Raw genomic sequence first — 23,121 nt, 5'->3', positions numbered from 1 at the left:
TCGATCCACGCCGTGCTATCAACCGTTGTCGTGCAAGTTGAGCAACCCTCCATGTGCTCTGCACAACGTCTAAGGCTCCCCAACGCGTCTCCAAAACAGGCCACCCCAGCATTGCACGACACAATCTGATTGGCTGTCTCCTCGTTAGTGGTGTCTCGCGATTGGCTGTCAACGTCGCTCGCCAATCGCGATGCCTTGCAGTCAGCCTATCACGTTTCCCTCACCGCGTGTCTTGGCCAGGGATGTCTCGACGAGCTGAACATACCCGCATACACACCACCCGACCAGCGCGGGGACGGGCGGCACGGCACGAGTCTGCCTCGCTGGTGTGCCTGGGCTGCAGCTCCGTGTTTTCAGCTCGAGCTCGACATACGCATGAGGGCAGCAGAATCGGGAATATGATCACCCAGGGCTTTCTGGCGCTCAACCCCAGGTCGGAACTTCTACAGAGTTCCCCGTGTGTCTCTCCTGTTCGCCCAATCGTCTCACAGACTGATACGGGGCTTGTTTACATCCATCCGTTTCTGTCTCCAGTGCTCCGAGCACGGCGTACACACAAGGCACTCTGGCACTTAACAGCCCAGGTTGTTCTACTTTCTCGACCCCTCACCTGTGCTCCTTTTCCCTGCGATACACGCAAGCGCCTTGGAGCAGCTGACTCAAAGACAACACCCGATCCCGGAGCAACCGCGCAGCACTTGCAGCGCAATACCCTCCCTGAGCATTAAGAAGGCTGGCACCCACCCCACACCCGTGTCCAGCGCAAATCTTGATCTTGTCCTTATGCAAAGGGGTCTCTTCACCGGAGCTTCCAGTGTGTTGAAACTCTTCTTAATGGCAGCATTGCACCAGTCACATCCAACAGTACTAGCACTGGCTCTCTCACCGTCGAGTCTCATTTCCCAGAACCAGCAGAACGGCATTCGCAATCATGAGCACTATTGTAGCACGTCTCCTTACCGATACAGACAAGACAGACAAGATATATCGATATAGCACGTATGTGTAAGCCAAATCAAAACTATCTCGCCAGCGTTGTCTCCTCATACACCTACTAACCAGATGCAGAACGCCAACAACCTGACGTATCTCGACCGGCTCCCCAAGACCCCGTAGACAACAGCCGGTGTCAACCTTGACAGACTATTATACGCACCACCACCACAATGCTGTGCCACTTCTGCACCCTCCTCGAGCCGCTCCTCACGGCCGAGATCACCAACACGCTGGCCGAGGATCCATCCCGGCGGTTCACCTGGCGCGGCAAGCCGATCGCCAGGGCGGGCCACCACTACCGGCACATTCCTGGGGAGGATGACAACAGCAACAGCAACAACAACAGCAGCAATGTCAACTGCTCGCTGTGCCGGCAGCTGCGGGCGCCGTGGATCGTGCCGTTCCTGACCCGGTACGGGAGCGAGGCCGACTACCACGAGGAGGACCGCATCCACATCTTCCGGCACCTGCGGCACCTGCCGCACGTCAACGACTTCCCGACCTCGCGCAACATGCTCAAGCTGCACAACGCGCCGTACCACATCGCCGTCGTGCCGGGCGGTGGTGGGGCCGCCGGGGCCAGGATGCTGAACTGGAAGGACGAGCTGAAGGAGCACATCTCTGCGCAGGGGATCGTGGCCATCTTCCCGAGGAGCAGAGACCGGGACGACGGGCGGCGGGGGTCCGAGATTTTCGACATGCGCGAGGTCGCGCCGTGGTTTGAGCCCAGGATCGTCCAGCACTCGCTCGACACCTGCGCGAGCCACCGCGACCTGTGCAACCCGAAGAAGCCGGAGGTCAAGGGCATGCGGGTGATCAACTGCCGCTCGCCGGATCTCGAGATTGAGGAGTTTGACGGGGATTCCGAGTACGTCGCTCTCAGTTACGTCTGGGGTGCTCCCCCGGGATCGAGCGAGGCCGCGCTGTCTCTGTCGCTGTCGCCGCCGCCGCCGCCGCCGGCTTACAACACCCGCTCGACAACCACCACCGTCCATCAACCATCTCGAGCCGAGTCCCACGCTGTAGTAGTGACGAGACAACGCGGGCCCGGCTCGACCCGACCGGCGGTGACGAAGCTGAAGCTCCCTGCCAACGTCCCCGGCACGATCCGGGACGCCATCGCGGTGGTCAAGCAGCTGCACCTCAAGTACCTGTGGGTGGACCAGTACTGCATCGACCAGACCAACGAGGCCGAGAAGCAGAACCAGTTCAACCGCATGGCGTCCATCTACGAGGGGGCCAAGATCACAATCTTCGCCCTGGGAACCGACTCCAACAGCGGCCTGCCCGGGGTCAGCCTCCCGCGGCGATCATGGCGCCAGCACCGGACCGTCCTCGACCGGGGCGCTTACACGCTGCTATCAACACTGCCCGACCCGCACACGTCCATCGAGCAGTCGACCTGGTCGACCCGGGCGTGGACGTTCCAGGAGGGCCTCTTCAGCACGCGCCGGCTCTTCTTCACGCCGCACCAGGTCTACTTTGAGTGCAACGCCATGAACACGACCGAGTCCCTGCGCAGCCGCATGCGCACGCTGCACACGCGCAACGGGCAGCGCCTGCGGGCCTTCCACCGCGCGGGCCGGTTCGTGTGCGGCAACAGCAACGCCTTCTCGCACTACCACGTCCGCGGGAGGGACAAGTGCCACCGGAAAGTCGACGTCATCCGCCGCGCGCAGCTCCAGGTCCGGCAGTACACCCGCCGCGAGATGACGTGCCAGGGGGACGTGCTGCACGCGTTCGCCGGCGTGGCGGGCTACTACGCGGGCAGCGCCGCCATGGTGGCGTGCCTCGCGGGCGTCATGGTGCCGTCCCCGATCGTGCGGCTCGGGGTCGGGCGCAGGGCCGGGGTCGGCGAGGCGCTGGACCTACTCGTCTACGGGCTCTCGTGGACGCACCGGCTGCACACGCTCACCGTGGACGACGAGCTGACGAACCCGAAGGACCTGCCGGAGGAGCTGCTGGAAAGCATGCCCTGGACTCCGCGCGAGAACCCGTTCCCGCAGCGGCGGCGAGGACGGCCCACGGCGGACGGCGGCCAAGCAGGGTCGTTGCTGTTCCCCTCGTGGTCGTGGGCCGGCTGGTGCGGCGAGATTGCCTCGCGGCATGACGACCTGCCGCACTGCTACACCAGCCTGCTCGGTAGTGATAGTCCCGGGTCTGTCATGATACACTTCCGCCAGCCCAAGCACAACCCTCCGCTGGAGTACACCTCGCTGCACCAGCGCGCCCGCTACAAGAAGTACCTCATCGACAAGCTGCTCCTTGCCACCTCGATCCACCTGGACGCGTACACGCTCGACGTCTCCCGCCTCCGGGCCTGGGAGCGCGACTCGCGGTTGCCCTACCACGGCGTGGTGCGCGACGGGCACAGGCAAGACCCCATCGCGACGCTGCGGGTCAACATGTCTGAAGGGCCCAGGGGTGACTGGAGCGCGGTCTACGACAAGATTGTGGACGGGAGGCTGCTGTGTCTGGTGCTGGGCACCTATGGTGAGCCCCGGGACGAGGTCATCCGGGCGATGAGGACGTCGGACGGCAAGTCCGACTCGGCGAGGCTCGCCAGGATCGACCTCTTTGACCGCAAGGAGACGGACGCGATTGTGTGTCTGGTGGTCAAGCCCGTCAAGGGTCGGGATCTGTGCGAGGACGGTGCGCTGATGGTGGAGAGGAAGGGCCTGCTCAAGATTGAGTTCCTGGGGCTCGACGTGGTCGAGTCGGTGAGGATCAGGACCAGGTGGAGGAACAGGACGAGGAGGTGCGACTGGGAGGACTGGGTGGCGGAGGGAGATCGGCGGCGGTTTGCGCTTGTCTAAGGTATCAGATGTCTCCGTTATGAAAGGAACAAAGAAGGTGAGAGAACGTCAATTCAGAAGCCTAGCACATTAATAATATTCCATTCTGTGTTTGCTTGTTACACATGCATCTAATCAAAGCGTGTCACAATGTGCATGTTGTATAAAGAGAAGTCTAGAATTCATCGGGGATATCTAGTACCAGGAAACAGTATTAAGCGCCCAGTGCGGCCGGACCTGCGTGCAACTCCGCACGGAACAAAACCACAATCATCATTCCACCATAAAATCCAAAGCACACAGCTCGACGACACAAAAGCTTTGCGCCAATCCGCAGACATGCAAGAGACTTTTCCCTCCAGTGGAGGCCTAGCCTCACACACCAGCTTAGAAGAGCTTGTAGATGATCTTCATGAAGAAGCTGGCGTTGGCGCGCTTCTCCTGGATCTGCCTGTGCAGAGCCCAGTCAATGTCGCGGCGGCCCGAGTCGACATCGATCTTGTCAATGGTGAGGAAGGTTGGGCGCTTCCAGATGTAGCCAGCGACCCAGAAGAAGATGACGACGGGGAACGCGAGGCAGGTCTTGAAGAAGCCCTCGGGGGAGTTGTAGATGGAGCCGTCGTCACCGCCGCCGACGGGGCAGATGGCGACATACATCTGGGCGATGAAGACGAGGATGCAGAGGCCGAGGCCGATGTAGGAGCCGGTGACGCCCAGAGCCGCGTGGAAGGGCAGCTCGTCGAGGGTGTGGCCCTGGCGCTTCCACGCCATGCGGAAGCGGATGTGGGCGAGGCATATGGAGCCCCAGGTGAAGAGCGCGGCAAGGCCGGAGAGGGCGAGGAGCCAGTCAAACAGCTCAACACCATTGACTGGGTCGACACCGGCAAAGGCAAGCAGGCCCAAGACTAGGATAAGGATGGTGGAGTAAAGGGGGCGGCCGGTTTTGTCAATGTAGTCGAAGAACTTGGGCGCATAACCCTGCTCGGCCAGGGCAGTCAGAGTACGGCTGCCACCATAGACACCAGACAGACCGATTGAAATGACGGAGATCATGATGACCACGTTCATGAAGTGATCATAGCCGAAAAGGCCAGCGTATTTGCCAACGAGCACAAAGGGAGAGGCCTGGGAGTTGGCAAAGGCGTTGCCACCAATAAGGTCCGGGTCATCGGCGGAGATGAGTAGACCGACAAAGGTGAGCGAGAGGATGTAGAACAGGGTAACACGCCAGAAGACTTGCTTGCAGGCAGATGGAAGAGTGAGTAGGGGTGTCTTGGACTCGGAGGCAGCAAGACCAATGAGCTCAGTGCCGGCGAACGCAAAAGCAGCTGTAACAAAGACGGAGCAGAAGCCCTGGAAGCCGTTCTTAAAGCCGCCATTGTCCTGGAAGTACCGGTTGCCCCAGAACTCATTGTACCGACCGGTGTCAGGGCCGCCACCACAGACAAGGACTACGCCGATGATGAGGAAGGTGACGATGGCACTCAGCTTCAGGAAACTGGACCAGAACTCCTCCTCTGCGTAGCCGAGAGCGCCGAAACAGCAGATGAAGGTCAGTGCGACAAGGAATACGGCCATGAAGATTGCCGGGCTGACGCTGCCCTCTGTCCAGTAATTTATAGTGAAGGATGCGACGACGATTTCGAACGGTAGAATGACGGCCCATTGAAGGACTGAGATGGCTTGTTAGCAAGATCCCACCACATGCTCTGTTGAGCAAGGTCAAGGTCAAAAGACTTACAGTAGTTCCAGCCCATGGCAAAGCCCCAAGACGGATCAACGAAGCGAGTAACCAGAGTGTAGAAGCCACCAGAGACGGGGTACATGAGAGCCATTTCACCGAGAGCGAAGACGACGTTGAACATCATGACACCGATGATGCTGTAGTCGACAATGAGCGAGGCGGGACCACCTCTGCGCAGGGCAGAGCCGGTACCGACGAAGAGGCCAGCACCGATGGAACCACCAATGGCAATCATGTGCAAGTGGCGGCCCTTCATGGTCTGGTTGTACTTGTTGTGCTTGTTGGCCTCGGTCTCGTCGCGGCGCTTGAAGGACTCGGCGGTCATGCCCATGCGGCCCCAGACGCTCATGCGCTCATAGTCGGCGTTGTTGGCGTGCAGCACGTCGACATAGTCGTGCTTGGCCTCGCCGCGCTCGGTGCTGGCTTGGTCCGAGCTGCTGGCGACGGCGATCTTGTCGTCGGTGACGCCCATGGTGGCAGAAGGAAGGACGAAACTGTTGAACGAGCTTCTCACAAAAAGACCAAAGATTGGAGAGAGTGCTTGGGAAGGACGCCTGAAGAGAGAGGGGAGAGACCGAGACGATCAGAAGTCGCGTGCTCGTCTATTAAGTACGCCGCGGGGCCACGCGAAGCCACGCGCGGAGGAATTGCTGGAGGGCAACTTGCAGGACGAGGACCCGCATGCGCGATGGCGAGCCAAGAGAACAGGAGTGGGTGGACGAGTGGATGCCATCACGACTCTTATCTCTGGGCTCTATATGATCCTGGAGCGACGAGAGTCTTGGGAGGTCTTGGTATAGCGGGCCCAGTCGGATAGATGGATCCGCTTGGGCAGTAGACCCGGGCGGAGGCGCCTAGGAGGCGACAATGCTCTCTCTCTCTCACACACACACACTTACACTCACACGCGCTGCTCTCGCAAAGGGTCCGCAGTTGTCCGAAGGACAGCTGCAGACACCAAGAAGCTGCTGCCCAGCCGCTAGAGCCTTTGCTCTACTGGGCGCGATGGCGGCGCGTCTTGGTCCAGTCTTGTCTCCTGCCAGATTCAATCTCGAGCCCCGGCGTGGGCTACTTGGCGACGCACCTTGCCAGACCCGTGTCCCGTTGCTGATGTTGACGGCTGGACTTGGACCCGGATGTGCAGGCTTCCAGAACGATTCTGCGCGTCCACGGTGCTGGCACTAACTCAGCTCGCGTTGTCGCGGCCGCCCCACGGCTATTCTGGGGACCAGGGGGGCCTCGTGCCAAGCGCCTCTCGGACAGTTGGATGCTGCCAGTCAGTCATCCTGCACACTAAGAAGATGCTGCCAAGTGATAAGTGAGCAACCGCCCACCACCGTACCAAGCCACACCCAAGAAGCGCCTCAGTGCCCTGGCCGACGAACTGGAGGCCCCAACGGCACAAAGGCCAAGACCTCATCTCACGGTGGGTAAGCCCCTTCACATGCGATATCAAACCTTTTGCCCCATTTACCGTTTATGCCCGGGTCCGAGCCAGGCGAGGCCGTGATGGGAGTTCTTGCCACCTTCCCCTTCGGCCGCCTGGTGTCTTGTCTGGGTTTTTTGGAATCCAGATCGCGGGCTGACCTGCCCTGCTTACTGCGAGCCGCGCGCCACCTTTTGCCGCCGTCGTATCTCGTTGGACGATGTTGCGGTGGCCCAGGGTTTGTCTCCCATAGGCATTGATGGCCACTTACCCCAGTCCGAGTATATCGTGGAATTGTCCGCCTCTCCCCTGTTTCGGGCCTGTCGGGATCACGGAGAAAGCGCGAGTGTCTGGGCCCTGTCCTCCCGTGTGTTTGCATGGTCATGCACGTGACTTGCATCTGCCCACTCGGGGAAGAACAATCGCTTCAACGACCACCGGCTACTACTGGTGAGGACCGTGGCGTCTGTCTGTCGCTGCGTGCAGGATTTTGGTGTGTGAGACACAGAGAGTCGGGCATCCGAGACGAATCTGCACGGAACCCGGCACGGCGCCGAGACCGCCTGCCCGGGACCAAGGCTTGGGCCCAAGACACTACCGGCCAGGCGACCCCTACCTTCCCAAGCGGGCCACGCGGCGCGGGTCCAGCATCATGATTCGTGCTTGGCGACTTTTCGTATGCTGCTTCCCCCACGACTAATACTAATGTGTACCAGTAATTCTCGGCAGCCGTTTGGTGGGGCCCCCTCGTTAGTTCTTAAACGCATCTGGCCCTCTTTGCCCTTTCGGCCCGTCGAGTTCGAGAGCCCCCTCGAGGCTTTGCAGCCAAAGCCGAATGAGGGCCCTTCTCAACTCTTTAGGCCCAGAGACAATCAGGAGATCCCAGAGGTGGTAGTAACGACCAGCGAGGAGGACATGCTTCAGTGCCGGGGCCCGATGTTTTTCATCAAGCACCGACATCTCATCCCATTTTCACCAGACTCACATACTGGACGCGATTAGGCTACGCATGGGTTCGCTATCGGACACTCTCCGCTTCTCAGAGATTAGCTTGGACGGATCTGATGCGGGAAGAGGAGAGCGGCCGGTGCCCGGGACCCTGCTGTGCTTACCGCTGCTGTACTCCCAGCAGGACAGATGTTGCATTGGCCTGCTGCTTGCAATTGTTGCCGCGGCCCAGGGAGTCTATCGTCGCGTCGGGCGTTTCCGGATATATTTCAAAGAGATGCTGAACCCGGTTTCGAGTGTAGGCAGCAGCGCATCGGGATTACAAGAGGAGTCCAAGGGCTATCCTGAGCCTTTGCTGGCGCTCTGCACACGGCGGCAGGGGGATATACACAATCACGAGGACGATGACATGACGAAAGAACATACGGTATTTCTGGTGTGAAATCGTCAAAATTGTGTGTGGGGAGGGGGGGTGGGGGGGGTTTGTTCTGTCGTTGAAAGCTGAATGATTATTTTGCTTTGGACTGTTCTTGATCCCTTTCCGCCAGGGATTACAAAGAGTCGCGTAGCCATGGAACCTCGAGAGGGAAGCAAATGGCGAAGGAGCTCCCCGGACACGGCGAATCGGTTGAGCGAGCTTTATTTGCACAGGCATTGTAGAAGTTGGTCCCGATCATCAACATGACTTCTACTGTAGTGATGTATAACCCGTTCGCACGAAACTCATGCAGCGAGGAAGAAATTCCCAGTCGACTTTATAAAGACTGTAACTGCGAGATCGGCTGAACTTGGTGGCGTGATCTTCTAGATTATAAAAGGAAGGAAATGTTTAATCGGTAATACCCAGCATCCATCTATCCTCCGGGATCTTCACGATAAACTCAAATCCAAGGCTATCTAAGTACCATGACACAATATTTCTCAAACCACTGACTGCCCACTATAATTCCCCCTTCGCAACGACGAATTCACATCACGGAAACCCCCCTCCCCCCCCTTCCCTCGCGAGGAAGGTTTCAGGAATCAGCCCTCAAATCTCGACCTTCTTCCTCCTCGGCTGCACCAAAACGTCAAAGGAGGCAGGCCTAATGAAGATACAGCCTTGAGTGTCCCACTCCTTGGCGCTGGAATCTTCGGGCAGAGAGAAGTCAAAATCGCGCACCAGCACGGGCATAAGCTTGGACATCTCGAGCATGGCGATGTTTTTGCCTATGCAGCTTCGGGAACCGGTACCGAACTATGATGAAGCACGGGGAGAAAATCAGCTCTGATAGTTTGTGGTACGTGCGATAGAGACAGATTGTGTCCGGGGAAAGCATAAAATGAAAAAAGAAAAAGGTAGAGAAGGAGGGCAACGGGAAGGAAGGCCAGTCTTACCGGCATCCAGAAGCGATTCATGAGAGACATCGTTTCAGCGTCACTTTCTAGCCAGCGCTCAGGCTTGAATTCGTCGGCGTCCTCTCCGAAGACGCTGCGGTCGCGGTGCACAACCCATAGGCTGACGGCAACTATGGTCTGTGCGGCCCCTCTCTCGCGGTCAGTATTTTCGAATCGGAAGAGTTGGGGAAAATCAAAGTGTCGATCAACGGGGAGGAGTGGATGACCAAGTCTCGGTCTCGGACACAGTGCGTGCACTTACACCCTGGGGAAAGTAGCGGCCGGCAATCGTGGCACCGCCTTCGGGAACCTCGCGCTCAATGGGCAGGCCGGTCGCAGGATGCATTCGGAGCGCCTCCTTGATGACGGCCTGCAGGTAAGGCAACTTCAGGGACTGCTTGAACGTTGGGTTCTCGTCGAGCTCGCCGCGGGCGGTCGCGTCGTCGATCTCGGCGCGCAGTTTGGCCATGGCAGCGGGTCGCTTAAGGAGGTAGTACAGCGTGGCCGAGAGGCTGATAGAGGTCGTGTCGGAGCCTGCCGCGATGTTGACCAGACACTGTTGGTCTACGTGGTCACTTGTGAAGTTGTCCGGGTCGGCCGCGTGCTTGGCGAGGAATTTGCTCAGCTGGGGGAGCGCCTGCGGGCCATCGCCACCGTCCACTGACATGGGCTCTTCTGGATTTGCTGACGCTTCGAGCGTTCTCGCCTTCGTAAACTTGGTCAGACTCCCCCTCCCGCCACCTGCACCGGGAGATAGAAGCTTGATGAGTGGTGCCACAAGCCGATTCATGGTGGGGAAGATGCCCGTTATCGAGTTGTAGTCGATAACTCCGTCGATAGCCGCCATCATGCTACCCACGTCCTCGCCGCGATCGAGGAAGCCTAGGCGCTTGCCATACGTGATGACGGCGATAACGTCAAATGCGTAGCATCGGAACCAGTGGCACATTTCGACCGGCTTGCTAGAGCTGCTAATTTCCTGTAGCCGTTCCTTCAGTAGGTTGATACAGTTGTCTACAAAGGCCTCGTAGTGCACCAGCGAAGACATGGCGTAGCTCGCCTGGACCCATTTGCGTTCCTGGGCATGCCTCTTCATGGAACGGTCGCTGAAGGTATTGTGCTCGCCAGGGTCGGACCAGGCTATGTACCACGTAGATTTGGGGAATTTCGAACCCAGGCCGAATATTGTTTTAACCGCTTCGACGTCGCCAATGCTGTAGCGATTTGGTCCGTAGCGGACGATTTGCCCTGCGATGATGGTTAGCGGAAGCGGTATTGCGGTTGGATGTTGACATCAATGATGATGACAAGAACAAGCCGACGTCGCTTGCGGTACTTGCCGTATTGTCGGTGCAGATCAAGGTTGACGTTATGGAACGAGCCCTGCCAGGTCTTGAAGGCAAACCAGGCCGAGCTGAACCGGGCCAGCCAGGGGCCTCGCACGCTACGCAGGGGCGAGAGCAAGTCCTCGACCAGACTTGCAACGGCCACGGCGGAACAGAGGCCCACGAGCGCGGTGACGATAGTAGGAGAACTCATGGTTGTGTATGTTGATGGGAAGTTGTTAGGGATCAAGCGTGACCGAGCGGGTGGTGTGCGAGTATATCAATGGGTTGTCATCCATTTATATAGCTGGCCGAGTGGTTCAATACATGACTCGGTACGTTCGTGTGCACTGCTGTCGATCTCGGGAAGGCGGGCTTGCTGGATGCCGATGGGACCCGTGCCGCTTGGACCATACCTAAGGTACGTGGTGTTTACCCCACACAGGTGAGAGGTGCCTCGGGCGGCACGTATCTACCTCCGTGCCTACCGCCCACACGTCCCGTGCCAGGCCTCGCAGCCCTAATTGGAGTTTATAAGCAGGTCGTATCAGTACTTCGGTCTGTGCATCTCTCCGGATTCCGACTTGCCCGCAAGTCCGATGAGGTTTATTGATTAGGCCGCGTCCTCGCGGGTCTGGATGTGGCGGCTGTACGTCCCAACTCTATTCAACATAAGCAGAGCAAGTAAGATCTTCCCTGGATTTTCTCCGATTTCCCTTGGAGAGAGGCTCCGGAGCAGTCTCCTTCCCGAGCTACGCGAATCACAGGCTTTATGCCTTGCCCCTTGGTGGAAGAGCGTTAGTCAAGGATGGTTTGTTACTTGGACGAGTCAGAACTCGCCTCGATGCAAGCAAGCGCCATGAAGTGACGGTTTGGGAATGAGCAGCGATGCATTATTCAAAAGTAGCTGCGGTGCTTGGTTGTGGTACAGTAGGGAGATTGTTGGGGAGTTTTGGTAATCAGAATCACGACACAGGACAAATGCGTTCAGCGAAAGAATAGAGCAGGAACACGCCTTGAGTATGCTTGGCTTGTGTAATTCTTCGCCACGGTGCTTGAGAAAACAACATTGGTATTGAGCTGGGGCAAATGAAGTATGGGATGACTAGGGCCAAAACAAACCCTAAACTAAGCCACAGGTCAATTGCTTGAAGGGGTCCTTGAAAGCGCCGTTGCGAGATACCCTGGCGGTCTGCCCCTGCCCCTATATCGAGGCGGTGGCGCGATGCAAGCCATACTCCACCAGCTTCCCGTCGTGGCTTATCAATCCTGGCACCTCGCAACAAGGTTGCGCGGCGCTTCCCGTCGTGGCTTAACAATCCTGGTACCTCGCAACAAGGCGGCGCGGCGCTTCCCGACACGGCCGGAGGGTGGCAGACCAGTTCAGGCACTAGGTAGCAAGCATGCGCCTCGGCCTGCCAAACCCCACCACGCCAACTCCCATGTTTTCACCGGTGCAGTACTACACTGGCAATACCGTTTTCGCTACACAGGCAGTACCCACACATATGACTAAGCCAGCCCGACCACCGAAGCGACCCGTGTGATTCAAGGAGAAGAAGAACACTACCCACAACCTTAAGGATACCGGTGGTAGTGACGACGACGACGAGTACCCGCCGTCCGGCGACAAGGTAACGAACGTTACGAAAAGGCTGATAATAATTAGTGGACGAAGGAGTCCGGCGGTCACTCTACTACTGCTGTGTTTGACCTGACAGGCTTGTAGATAGGACGATCACATATTCAAATACTCCTGCATAGTTAAATGACAGCCCTACCGGCACGAAGGTTTCAATTCTGATATTAAACGTGGCGATCGACGCTTCTCGCCGAAGTGCCTACGCGCAGGTACCTTCATACATGAAGACTGCCCAGGTGGCAGGCAGGTGCGCAGGTGCAGTTTTTGATATTGAAGCACGCGATTTGACCGCCTAAAACATAGTGGAGTGGGAACATTTGTGGGTACTGCTAGTGTAGCAAAAACAGTACTGCCAGTGTAGTACTGCACTTTTACCGGGCTACTCCAGTATAATTATACGCAGCCCCAGGCACAAGTGAACTTCACGACACCAACACGACCCCCTTGTCTCACATTGCCTGGTCCCTACTGGGGCTTTCCACGCAGGCCGACCACGTAGAATGGCGAACGTCGGTCAAGCCGTGATGATATGCTCATGCCTATTGGGTTGTTGGAAGGAAGGGTTAGTAATAATGGTCAATTGCGCAGTCTCAAGCGTCCAATAGATGCCATGATTTATCCAAGCAGGCGGAAATGCACACTGCTGGCGGCGCATGTTGGCATTTGTTTCATGAAATTGTGACTTGAAAATGATGCGATGGTGATCACGGGCGGTTGCACAGCAGCGAGTATCCGCCGCAGAGCGCAAATGCAGGATGATGCGCAATTACGTCACTCTGGCAAGACCCGAGCAACACCACCCACGGGGTAGTCTTCAACGACAGTGGGCAGACATTATTACAGCCTCAGTGCAGCCACCGCCAACACTCAGAACCCTTGGAAGACAGCGTCCGGTGCAAGCCCAGCTAGCGGATAGACCCTGCCAATACCGCCCGATTAACCTTGGCGTACACTTGAGCAATGGCCTTCACCTTTGGCCAGGAGTCGTGCGGCCCGGCCTTCCCGGGCACCACCACCACCCCGCGTATATCCTCTGGCCTGCGCTTTCCAGAAGCCTGCCGCGTGCACTGCGGGCCCGGCGGCGACCTGGGCGTCTCGCGCTGCTACATCATCTGCTCGGCTTCACTTGCCCGCAACACGGATGCCCTGACGCAGCTCCAGGCCGCCCTGGACGGCGCGGACAGCGACAAGAACGGCCATGATGACAACAACAATAACAACAACAAGAACAACAACGACGACAACGACAAGGATGGAAACCAGAGTACTGCCCAGGATCACGAGCGAGTAGCCGGCGTCAGAAAGGGAATCAGCCCGCACACCCCGCTCGCGCAGGTCGTCGAGGTCATCAACGAGATCCGCGAGCTCAACCACCACCACCACAGCAGCCGCAGCAACAACCAGGCCGACGTCGACTGCATCATCACCCTCGGCGCCGGCAGCCTGACCGACGCCGCCAAGCTCGTGCGTCTGGGCCTCGCCAACGGCGTGCGCGAAGAGGCCGACTTCACCAAACTCCACGGGACCAGCGACAGCAACCCGGACTTCCTGGGCGACGACAAGGTCCAGCCGCCGACGGCCATCAAGCTGGTGCACATCCCGACGAGCCTGTCTGGCGGGGAGTACCAGGCTCTCGCCGGCGGGACCGAGTCGTCCGCGTCCTCCTCCTCCTCCTCAGAGACCGGAAATGGCGGCGGCGGGGGAGGGAACAAGCGCAGCTTCCACTGCGCGGGCGTCAACTCGGACCTCGTCGTGCTTGACCCGGAGCTGTGCCTCACGACACCCGACTGGGTGTGGCTGAGCACGGGGATCCGGGCTGTCGACCACTGCGTCGAGACGCTGTGCTCGGTGCTCGACGTCAGGGAGAGTCTCCAGGATCCCAACAACAACAACAACAGCAACAACAATGCCACCCCGAAACCAGACCCTTGGAGCGGTCTCGCCTACGCGGCCCCCGCCCGAGAGGGCCTGACCGCCCTGGTCAAGGGCCTGCTGGACAGCAAGACGGACCGGGCGTCCCTGGACGCGAGGAGGCGGTGCCAGGACGGCGTGGTCCGCGCGATGCAGGCGATCTCGAGCGGCCAGGTCAAGATGGGCGCGAGCCACGCAATCGGCCACCAGCTCGGGCCCCTGGGCGTCGGGCACGGCGAGACGAGCTGCGTCCTGCTCCCTGCGGTATGTCGGTATAACCTCGCGCATGCGGATGATGCTGCGGCTGGTGGTGGTGGTGCTGGGGCGGTGGCGGTAGGGGACGTGATCCGGCGGCGGCAGCGCGCCGTGAGGGATGTGCTTGTTGGTATAGATGAGGTCCGCCAGCTCCTGCGCTGGGGCGGATACAAGGAGGACAACATGCACGAGGCCGAGCTGGGGGATGTGCTGTATGGCGTCGTTGGCGCCTTGGGCATGCCGCAGAGCCTGGAGGCTGTCAAGGTCACGGCTGACAAGTTTGATGAGCTCGCGCGGCAGAGCCTGCAGGATCTGTGGATCAAGACGAATCCGATCCCTATCACGGAGGAAAAGCAGGTTCTGGAGATCCTGGGCATGTGTGCGAGGCATGGGAGTGCAATGTAGTCTATATGGTTCAGAAAATAATGGGCTGTCCTATTCTAATCGTGTCTTATCACGCGACTACAATAAACCTTGCCAGCTATATACTCTACAGAGGTAAAGCAGTCTCCCGAGCAAGAGCAGCAACTATATGAATAGCAACAACAACACTGACCGTCATATTTCAAGCCAGGGGAGAGCGACCCTGTCGGGTAGCCGCCAGAGAATATCTTTGATGCAGCGTCGACGCTCAAATTGATTCGATAACGCCAGAGTCATTGCGGAGTATCTTTTTGTCTTATCTAAGTGAATCTACAAGCCTCTCCGAGCCAGGTCCCCTTGCAGCCCAATGGCTGTCTCTCGGCAAAGTCGACGCCTTTCGATATACCGGGGTTCTTCATCGTCCCCAGCTGAGCACTTGCCGCAAGGTCCATAGTAGCGAACTGACAATAGGATTTCCGTATGGTTCAGGCTCACTTGCGATTCGCCTGCCCACGTCACTAACATGCAAGCAAGTCACCAGTGTTTTTGAATGATGCCCCCAGCGCCAAGGTGATGTAATGTAAATTTTCCAATACAGATGACACCCCAGGTCGGGTTTTGCTGTGAGCTATTACGATGCTCTACTTGTCCCCACGTATGACGTACACTGCCGATGCGTCCCAAAACCCAAACTCCGTGCAAATGCCCTCGAACACAGGTTTTTCAATATGCAGTCAGCCTGGTTACTGTCCTCGCCCATCACTTCCATCCATTCAAATCACAACCGTCGCAAGGAGCGTCTCTCACAGACCCAAGAGTCCTGTTCCCGATGTCTTGAACAGCTGCGCCTCCAGCTCCTCGAGCCAGCGGATCACGAGGAACTGCCCCTCGCGCCTGGCAAAGTCGAGCGGCGTGCTCCTGCTCTGCCTGGTCCTGCTCTTCAGGATCACGCACTGCTCGCGGGCAGGGAGGCCGGCCATCAGCGCCTGCACGACCTCCAGCGTCTGCTGGTTGCTGAGCTCGCGGTTCTCGCACAGCGCGTGCAGCGGCGTGCGGCCGTCGAGATTTGGCCCGGTCGGGTCCACGCCGTGGCGCAGCAGGCACTGGATCGTCTCCGGGCACACAAAGGGGCTCTCGCACGCCATGTGCAGGGCGTTGTCGCCCCGCGAGTCGGCGAGGTTCGCGTCCAGCGCGTGCAGCCTCCTCTGCTCAGAGGCGAGGTCGAGGTCGAGGCTCGAACCCTGCAGGCCGCCCTGCTGGTGGTATGCGGCGACTCTTGTTCTGATCTGCTCGGCGGCCGCCTTGTGCATCTCACACACGATATCGATCAGCTCTATGACGTCCTTGTGGGCACAGTCAGCGAGGCGTAGGATCAGGGAAGAGCCGCTGGGAGCCCGTCCTCCATCATCATCGTCATTGAGATGCGCCGCGAGCAACGGGTCCGCTCCATGCTGCAGAAGCAGCTTGATGATGCCGACGGCGTTCCCGAGGACGGCCTCGCGCGTGGACTCGTCCTGCCGCTTGCAGAGCCCGCCGAGATGCCACGCGGAGGCCTCGATCATGACCACGTCGCCGCGGAACAGGATGCCTCCGTCGTCGTTGGCGTCGACGCTCGGGGACGACAGCAGCGTGACAAACGCCCGCGTCACGAACGCCGTGTCCGGGTGCTCGAGCAGCTCCTCGAGCAGCGTGTGCATGAACCACTGGCCCCCTTGCTCGGCGTTCTCGAGCCTGCCGATGTCACAGTGCTCCGCGAGCGCGCGGAGCTTGCCGAGCACGTTGGCCTTGTCGTAGTCGGACTCCAGCGGCCACCGCTGCACCTGATCGTATCCGAGACCGAGCTTGCTCGTGATGATCGCCTCCCATGGCAGGTGGAACACAAAGTTGTCCGGCGGCAGCAACATTGCCATCGCGTCCCCCGTGTAGGTTAATAGCTTCTCGAACCACGATGCTAGGATGCGCGGGCGGGCGGCCAGCTCAAGCACGGCCTCGCGCTGGTATACTTCGTTATCGTAAGCATCACCGACCTCGAGCAAGGCGCTCCGCGGGAGAAGGAGGTCAAACAGCTCCTCGGCCTCGGCGAGCTTGTGGGCGGGCAAGAGCGGCGGCGCGTCGTGGTGGTGGCCGCCTTGCTGCTGCTGCTGATGAGGGCAGAAGCCCGAGACGGTCGCGAGTAGGGCGTCTATGGCAAAAGCGATGGGCAGCCGGCCGTCGCCCTCCTCGAGCGGCCGAGGCACGGGCAGGGCACACCTGGTCAGGTTCGGGTTGGCGCCGTAGTGGCGGACAAGCGTGGCGGCAAAGGCGAACTGGTGGTTGTAGATGGCGATGAAGAGCGGACGCAGGCAGCCCGTCTCCATCTCAAAGTTGACGTGGTCGCACGCCACAGTGCTGGGGATGGAGGCGTCAATACCCGCGCCGTGGGCCAGTGCCTTTTGCAGTAGCGCCTCGTCGGCGTGCGCGCAGGCATAGTGCATGGACTTGTTGGGTCCCAGTCCTTCGTCGACGTCTTTGTAGTACATGGCCGACTGTAGGATGTCGGTTGCTTGGAAGTGACGGCTGGTGCGGGCCAGGCTGGAGATTTCCTTGGTTGTGAAGCTCTCTGAGATCTGGAGCAGGATCTCGGCAGGCAGCTCGTGGATGGAAGACCCCTTGGTACTGTCAGTGCGACATGCTGCATTCGTCGAGCTTGAACTGATATTATCTCTATGGCCGAGTGGCTGGTAGGGCTCTACGTGTGGCGCTGCTATTGTGGACAGTGGCCGCGAGGACGAGATGGGCGTTGGCGCGTTGTCGGGCTTAGAGTGGCTTGGGAGGCAGCCGGACCATGCGGCATCTTGCTCGAATCTTGACATTTTGCAATCGATCCTGATGGGATTCTTCGAGTGGGATTGTGCTGGAGTGCTTCTGATGCTGCCGCTGCCATCAAGGTCGAGCGGAGCAGCGCCTGGTATAAATGCCTTCCTAAGGACGGGCACCATCCGGTGGTAGCCCATGGAGGATTGATCGCGCCTGAAGTCTGCCTCAGCGCTCTACAAGAGTCAGTGTGGAAACAATTCGAAATGTTTTTATGGAATGGAGCCGGACTCACGATGAAGCCGTCACACAAGTCCTTGACGTGCTGAGGTCATCACGGTCTTACCAAACACGTCTGACCAAAGACGCATGCCGACTGCAGCGTGACCCTGCGTCATGCGCAGCATGCTCGAGTGCTGCGAAAGCTGGCATGTTCAAAAGACCAGAATGGAGAAAACATGCGGCCACTGGCGAGGCATCGCGCCGTAGAGGTCTGCTGTCAAAGGGTGAGTACTCCAGGCGAGGGATCTCTCACACCCGAAGAGACAATGGAAAATCAATGATGAGAAGGCACCGTTCTTCCAAGCGCACGTGGCTCGTCGGCTCTTTTTACAGCTTCCTGCATTGCCAAGACATCCGGAACCAGCAGAGGTGTTTGAGACATGAGGGCCAGAGCAAACTCTCTTTTCAGTCTCACCACCGCCGTCTCACGAGTAGCGTGTAGGAGCTTGAGGATGCAACTGCTTGCAGACAATCATCTCCTTCCTTTGTCAAGCGATGCAGGACCTGGATGAAAAGATTCCGCTGGCACTGATAACCTTTCCATTGGGATGCAGAACTTTGTTTGTACTGACAACCACCACCACAATTATTGTTCGACTGCTCGCCCCACTAATGCGTCAATGCATTGCCCTGAGAGATTGCACTGTCACGAGCAGTTGCCTTTGCTTTCATGATATTGATCAATTTGCGCAGATGAAACCTGTTTCCCGTGTCACACTTTGCTCGCACGAGGCCATCCTTTGAGATCTCGGCGCCCTGTGACAAAACCCAATGGGCAAAACCTTGACGGCGCCTGAGCGCGGAGCATCTCTCGGCTTCAGTCCAATCTTCGCGCTCCCATGGGGTACTAGTTTTCTCCAACACACCTGGCCTATCTTTCCCAGGTCCAAACAACCAAACAAAATGACATCCGCCTTGAATAGCATCTATGCCATCATCACACGCCGAGTATACACATATAGACCAAGGCGGCTGGACCTAAAGTCCCACTCCATCCCTGTGTGCAAAACATGCCCGCCCTGTCCCTTCTGCCGCTCCTCGTCGAGCCAATATCTCATTAACCAGGGACCAACGCATAGGCAGAAATGTAAAACGAGTTGCTCCAAACCTCTTCACCTATAGTTCTTCTTTACCACCTTGGCCACCTGTCTGTCAAGCCACCTCAGGAAGCGTCGCATGGGAACCAAGACAAGACGAGCTGTCGCAAATCTCTTCCCTTCTTCTTCTTCTTCATCACCTTGGCCACCTGCTTGTCAAGCCACTTCAGGAACCACTCGGACGAGCCTGCCCTCCTGGCGAGCGTGACCGCGTCGTTGCCCTCGAGGTCCGTCGCCTCGAGGCACTCCCGCGCGTTGACGTAATGGGGGCCGAAGAACGCCAGGGCCAGCAACACCTTGGTCTGGCCAGAGTGGTGAGGCGCTGCCATGAGGACTTGGAAGGGCGTCTCGCCCGCCCGATTCCGCAGGTTGTGGTGAAATCCGTGATCCAGGAGGACGCGGACAACCTCCCGGGACGGCTCGAGCGTCCGGCAGGCCGTGTGGATGGCCGTGTCGCCCAGGGGCAGCGCCGTGGTGCGGACGTGGCCACCAAGCCAGGGGGGCGGGTGCTCCTCGAGAATCATGCGGACTGCCTGGGCGGCGCTGTTGCCACCCTGAACGAGGCAGTGCAGGACGCTGGGCGGGTTACTGTAGGCGATGCAGATGCCGTTGCGCCACGTGAGGGGGCTGGCGCCGTGCCGGAGGAGAAGTCGCAGAGCTCGACTGCTCTGCCTCGTGACGTCTCGGATTTGACGAGCGAGTGGGGGACCCGCTGGAGGATATGAGCTGGCACGTTGTGTCTGGCGTTTGGGCGGACCTTGTTGGCAGCATGCTCCAGAAGGGTGACGACTCCTCCGTCGTTGAATGTAATATTGGGGTCCACGTAAAAGTCTTCGAAGAGGGTTCGTAGGTGGCGATAGAGCAGCGCGTGGTCTGACGTGACCATCTTTTCGATGAGGGACTCTGGCGCGATGGCTGCCCAGGCCTCGGGCTGCAGGATGATGCGGACAATGAACCGCACCATCACCTCGGCACACTGGATCCTGATGGCCGAGGGGAGCAGGCTGGCCAGCTTGAGGAACTTGGAAGTCTGGCTCTCGTAGACCTCGCGGTCGTGGCGGGTGACGATGCTGTCGTGGAGGATGTGGACTTTCCAGTACGCGAGCCTGACCTCGCCAAACGTCGGGGCCTCATGGGGCAACGGATCCGTCGGGCGTGGGAACTCTTCCACGAGCTTGTCCTTCAAGATGAATGGAATTATGGTGCTCATGATCCGCCACGGGAGATTGTCTCTGCAACTGCACGGCAGCGCACAGTCCTGCGGGCGCACGTGCTTGAGCAGCTCGCGCAGCATGTCGGAACAGGCCTTGAGCTTTGTTGCCGTTCCTATGCTGCGTGAGGGCCGGAGCAGCACCATGGTCACGCTGGCGATGTGGCAGAAGAAATCGCCCGAGATGACCGGGCCCTCGGGATTGCTGGAGACAAAGAAGGCCGGTTCGTTCAACTTGAGCTGGGGCGCGTAATCCTGAATCAGCTGTTTGGCGAAGTCGTACTGATGATGGGAGATTGCGTGATAGAGCGGCTTGCGCAAGACTCTGTGTTTGTGCTCCCACGCCCATGAGCAGAAGTCATTGAGGTCCGCATCGTAGGAGAGTGCGCGCTCCAGCAAGGCCCTGTTGCTAGTGGAACACGCCCATCGGACACTGCGGTACTCTGCCGACGTGATGTCCTCGCGGTACAGATGTTGCAGGAGGAAGCTGTTGGCAAAGAGCGTGCAGGTTTGTGCCAGGAATGCCTTGGACAGGGGGTCGAGGAACTCGCTGATAAGAAGCAGGAGCTCCTCTGGGAGAAGCATCAGTCTGTTTGGCTCCGTGCCGCGGAAGGCCCTTCTCAAAGACCCAAGACGGCGCCTGATCCATGAAATTGGCCGTGTCATTGTCGACAAACGTCTTGAAATGTTGTGGGTGCTGCCATCTGGATTGTCGGTGCTGCCCTCCGAACACTTGGGGGCTAGTAGAGGGACACGCATGTCGTCATCGTCTGCATCCCTTACCATTGCCGCGTGATGTTCGAGGAGGGGAACAGCAGGCGCGCGATCTCGTGATGTATCTTGTGCGATGTTGTTGTGGGGGTAGTATTGCAAGTCACCTGGTCACCTCAGGATCACCTCACCGCGTGTCCTGAACAGTTTCCAAATGGACCCGGTGCGAAAGCACAAGACCAATGGTGCACTGTGAGTTGGTCTGGGCAAATATGGTGCGGCACGACCAGGCATCAGTCATCCAGCGGCGGTCTAGTGGTAGGAGGGGTAAGTTGAGCTCGTGGGTGGTTGGGGAGGTTTTGCTTCACCCGCGCTCGCGAAATGTGGGCAACCGCAACGAGGTGGTGCCTCTGCGTGTCAGCACGTTCAAGATGATGCCGAGGGTGGCTAGAGCGGCAGTGGCTGAGGAAGCCTGCGGAGGGGCGAGGCTCAACCCCTTATCCGTGTGTGGAACGATTTTGCTCTGTGCTTGCAGATGTTCCTCCTGCCCATAGTGGCAAACAATGCTTTGACACTGGCCCATGAGACGGCATGAAGAGCCTCATTCATCAAGGACACAACGCCGACACGAGATGGAACCATTTTCTGCTGACTAGAGCGGCTTTGGAGGAACTCTCTTGTTGAAATGAAGTCTTTCTGAGGCATAAGCAAGCCTCTGTGCCTTGAAATTGCACGGCCGGTTCCACAGGTATAATTGAGAATGTTCCAGTGATCCAGGTGAGTGGCCGACTGCGCCACAGGCCGTCGATGATTGCTGCCACTCATAATCTTGCACTCTTCACTCTATTGTTTTCCCGCCCATACAACTTGCCAAAGCCCAATTCACACATCGCCTGCGCGCGCTCCAGCGCGATTCGGAGCTATCCATTTGCTCAGCAACAATACTATGGCAGCACTGGAGTAAGGACAAACAGGGGGAACAAGGAACCAGGAGCAGTCATTACGGTGTTAGTTTCGAGAGCGCGTAGGGTCTGCTCCTCCACAACAGCTACGGGGAACTTTCTCCTGTGTTGGCGCAGCGCGTCCCACTCTCTTGAACGACGTCACAAAGCCGCACCAGTATCCATCCCAAGCAAAGTCATCGAACCGCAAACCAGGACGTGGGACAGATGACGCGTGCAGAGAAACACACCATCAGCATACACAAAGCACACAAACCGCACGGCAAAATCCCTGGCCGCTTGCAAAGGAGGGGCATGCTTTGCTCAAGGTCTCCCCGGAATTTTGATATCGCCCAATATCAGCACAGACGCGGAATCTGGAGCCCGCATAAAACACTCGAACTTTATCCCTAGCCACAGCATCATATAGCTGCTCTCCAGAGTGATGGCTGATGGCGCTGTCTTTATTGTATGACGGACGATTCTGCGGCCGCAAGTTCAGCCGTTGGGCTATTGCGTCAGCAAAGGCTGCACGACACAGCCAAGTCAGCTTGCACCTCGTCCAGACTCTATACTGATTCAAAACCACGACGCTAGCAGAGGTGATGACCGCCGATGGGGGTCCCCAGATTAAGGTTTGCTTGACAACTTTGACAAGCGCCCACCCCCAAGCACCATACACACACTCGTCGCAACGCGGGACCGTACAGCATGCAGATCACTGCTGGAGTTATTCCGGGGACACTCTTCCGTTTCAGCTAGGCTCACCTGTCCCTCTGGGTCTCAGACACGATCATCGTCATTGTTCATCCAAACTCCTGGCTCAAGGAAGAAAGAAACATGTCTCGTTTCGCCACAGTCCACGAACCACGGAACTGCAGACTCCCGCTGACGGATCCACAACACCACCACACACACACCAGAGAGCACATTGCGTTGTTCTCCTGATTTGCGTGTGTATGACGGAAGCAAACAACAAGGGATCGGCATCATACAATACCCACAAGCACACACACTCGCAACGTATTCCCCAAACGGGAACCTCTTCCGTGCTGATCGACGAGCCGAACCCCGAGATGGCCTGGCGATACACCGTGCCCTTCAGCTTCCCCGGATCGCCATCCGCAGAACACTGAGGCTATGAGCATGTGGGGGGAGATCGACACGTACGTCCTGAGGAAGAATGCGCGTAATTCTCTTTCCCGTCGGAACGCCTTTCCGTGCCTTGCAGTCAATGCAGTCAATGCAGTCAATGCAGTCAATGCAGTCAAACATCTGAGCCAGGCACGAGGCTGACATACGAAG

The 23,121-nt window shown here is 58.3% G+C and overlaps 7 protein-coding genes across 7 annotated transcripts; 3 read left to right on the top strand and 4 right to left on the bottom strand.

Moving 5' to 3' along the window:
* Nucleotides 1-1,878: 1,878 nt before the first annotated feature.
* Nucleotides 1,879-2,720, bottom strand: B0I36DRAFT_334297 (uncharacterized protein). Its single transcript, XM_046155331.1, has one exon. The coding sequence runs from the start codon at nt 2,222-2,224 to the stop codon at nt 1,991-1,993; it is 234 nt and encodes a 77-aa protein (XP_046007546.1). The 5' UTR covers nt 2,225-2,720; the 3' UTR covers nt 1,879-1,990.
* A 19-nt stretch (nt 2,721-2,739) lies between these two features.
* B0I36DRAFT_334296 (uncharacterized protein) lies at nt 2,740-3,913 on the top strand. Its single transcript, XM_046155330.1, has one exon. The coding sequence runs from the start codon at nt 2,775-2,777 to the stop codon at nt 3,810-3,812; it is 1,038 nt and encodes a 345-aa protein (XP_046007545.1). The 5' UTR covers nt 2,740-2,774; the 3' UTR covers nt 3,813-3,913.
* A 64-nt stretch (nt 3,914-3,977) lies between these two features.
* On the bottom strand, nt 3,978-5,866 carry B0I36DRAFT_275917 (amino-acid permease inda1; the record flags this gene model as incomplete). The annotated part of the gene is made up of 2 exons (XM_046151383.1): nt 3,978-5,464; nt 5,533-5,866. The coding sequence occupies 2 exons, from the start codon at nt 5,864-5,866 to the stop codon at nt 4,179-4,181; spliced, it is 1,620 nt and encodes a 539-aa protein (XP_046007544.1). The 3' UTR covers nt 3,978-4,178.
* Nucleotides 5,867-8,939: 3,073 nt separating this feature from the next.
* Nucleotides 8,940-10,825, bottom strand: B0I36DRAFT_377235 (cytochrome P450; the record flags this gene model as incomplete). The annotated part of the gene is made up of 4 exons (XM_046160537.1): nt 8,940-9,146; nt 9,287-9,424; nt 9,549-10,534; nt 10,627-10,825. 4 exons carry the CDS (start codon nt 10,823-10,825, stop codon nt 8,940-8,942), a joined length of 1,530 nt encoding a protein of 509 aa, XP_046007543.1.
* A 2,252-nt stretch (nt 10,826-13,077) lies between these two features.
* On the top strand, nt 13,078-15,255 carry B0I36DRAFT_334291 (iron-containing alcohol dehydrogenase-domain containing protein). The gene is made up of 2 exons (XM_046155329.1): nt 13,078-14,917; nt 14,990-15,255. Exon 1 carries the CDS (start codon nt 13,214-13,216, stop codon nt 14,822-14,824), a length of 1,611 nt encoding a protein of 536 aa, XP_046007542.1. The 5' UTR covers nt 13,078-13,213; the 3' UTR covers nt 14,825-14,917; nt 14,990-15,255.
* A 115-nt stretch (nt 15,256-15,370) lies between these two features.
* On the bottom strand, nt 15,371-15,948 carry B0I36DRAFT_334290 (uncharacterized protein). Its single transcript, XM_046155328.1, has one exon. The coding sequence runs from the start codon at nt 15,925-15,927 to the stop codon at nt 15,586-15,588; it is 342 nt and encodes a 113-aa protein (XP_046007541.1). The 5' UTR covers nt 15,928-15,948; the 3' UTR covers nt 15,371-15,585.
* A 3,150-nt stretch (nt 15,949-19,098) lies between these two features.
* Nucleotides 19,099-19,796, top strand: B0I36DRAFT_31481 (uncharacterized protein). The gene has a single exon (XM_046152817.1). The coding sequence runs from the start codon at nt 19,218-19,220 to the stop codon at nt 19,677-19,679; it is 462 nt and encodes a 153-aa protein (XP_046007540.1). The 5' UTR covers nt 19,099-19,217; the 3' UTR covers nt 19,680-19,796.
* The last annotated feature ends 3,325 nt before the right edge of the window (nt 19,797-23,121 follow it).

Source organism: Microdochium trichocladiopsis, assembly GCF_020744255.1.
Source record: "Microdochium trichocladiopsis strain MPI-CAGE-CH-0230 chromosome Unknown B0I36scaffold_10, whole genome shotgun sequence".
NCBI lineage: Eukaryota > Fungi > Ascomycota > Sordariomycetes > Xylariales > Microdochiaceae > Microdochium > Microdochium trichocladiopsis.
This window is presented reverse-complemented; position numbering and strand designations above follow the sequence as displayed.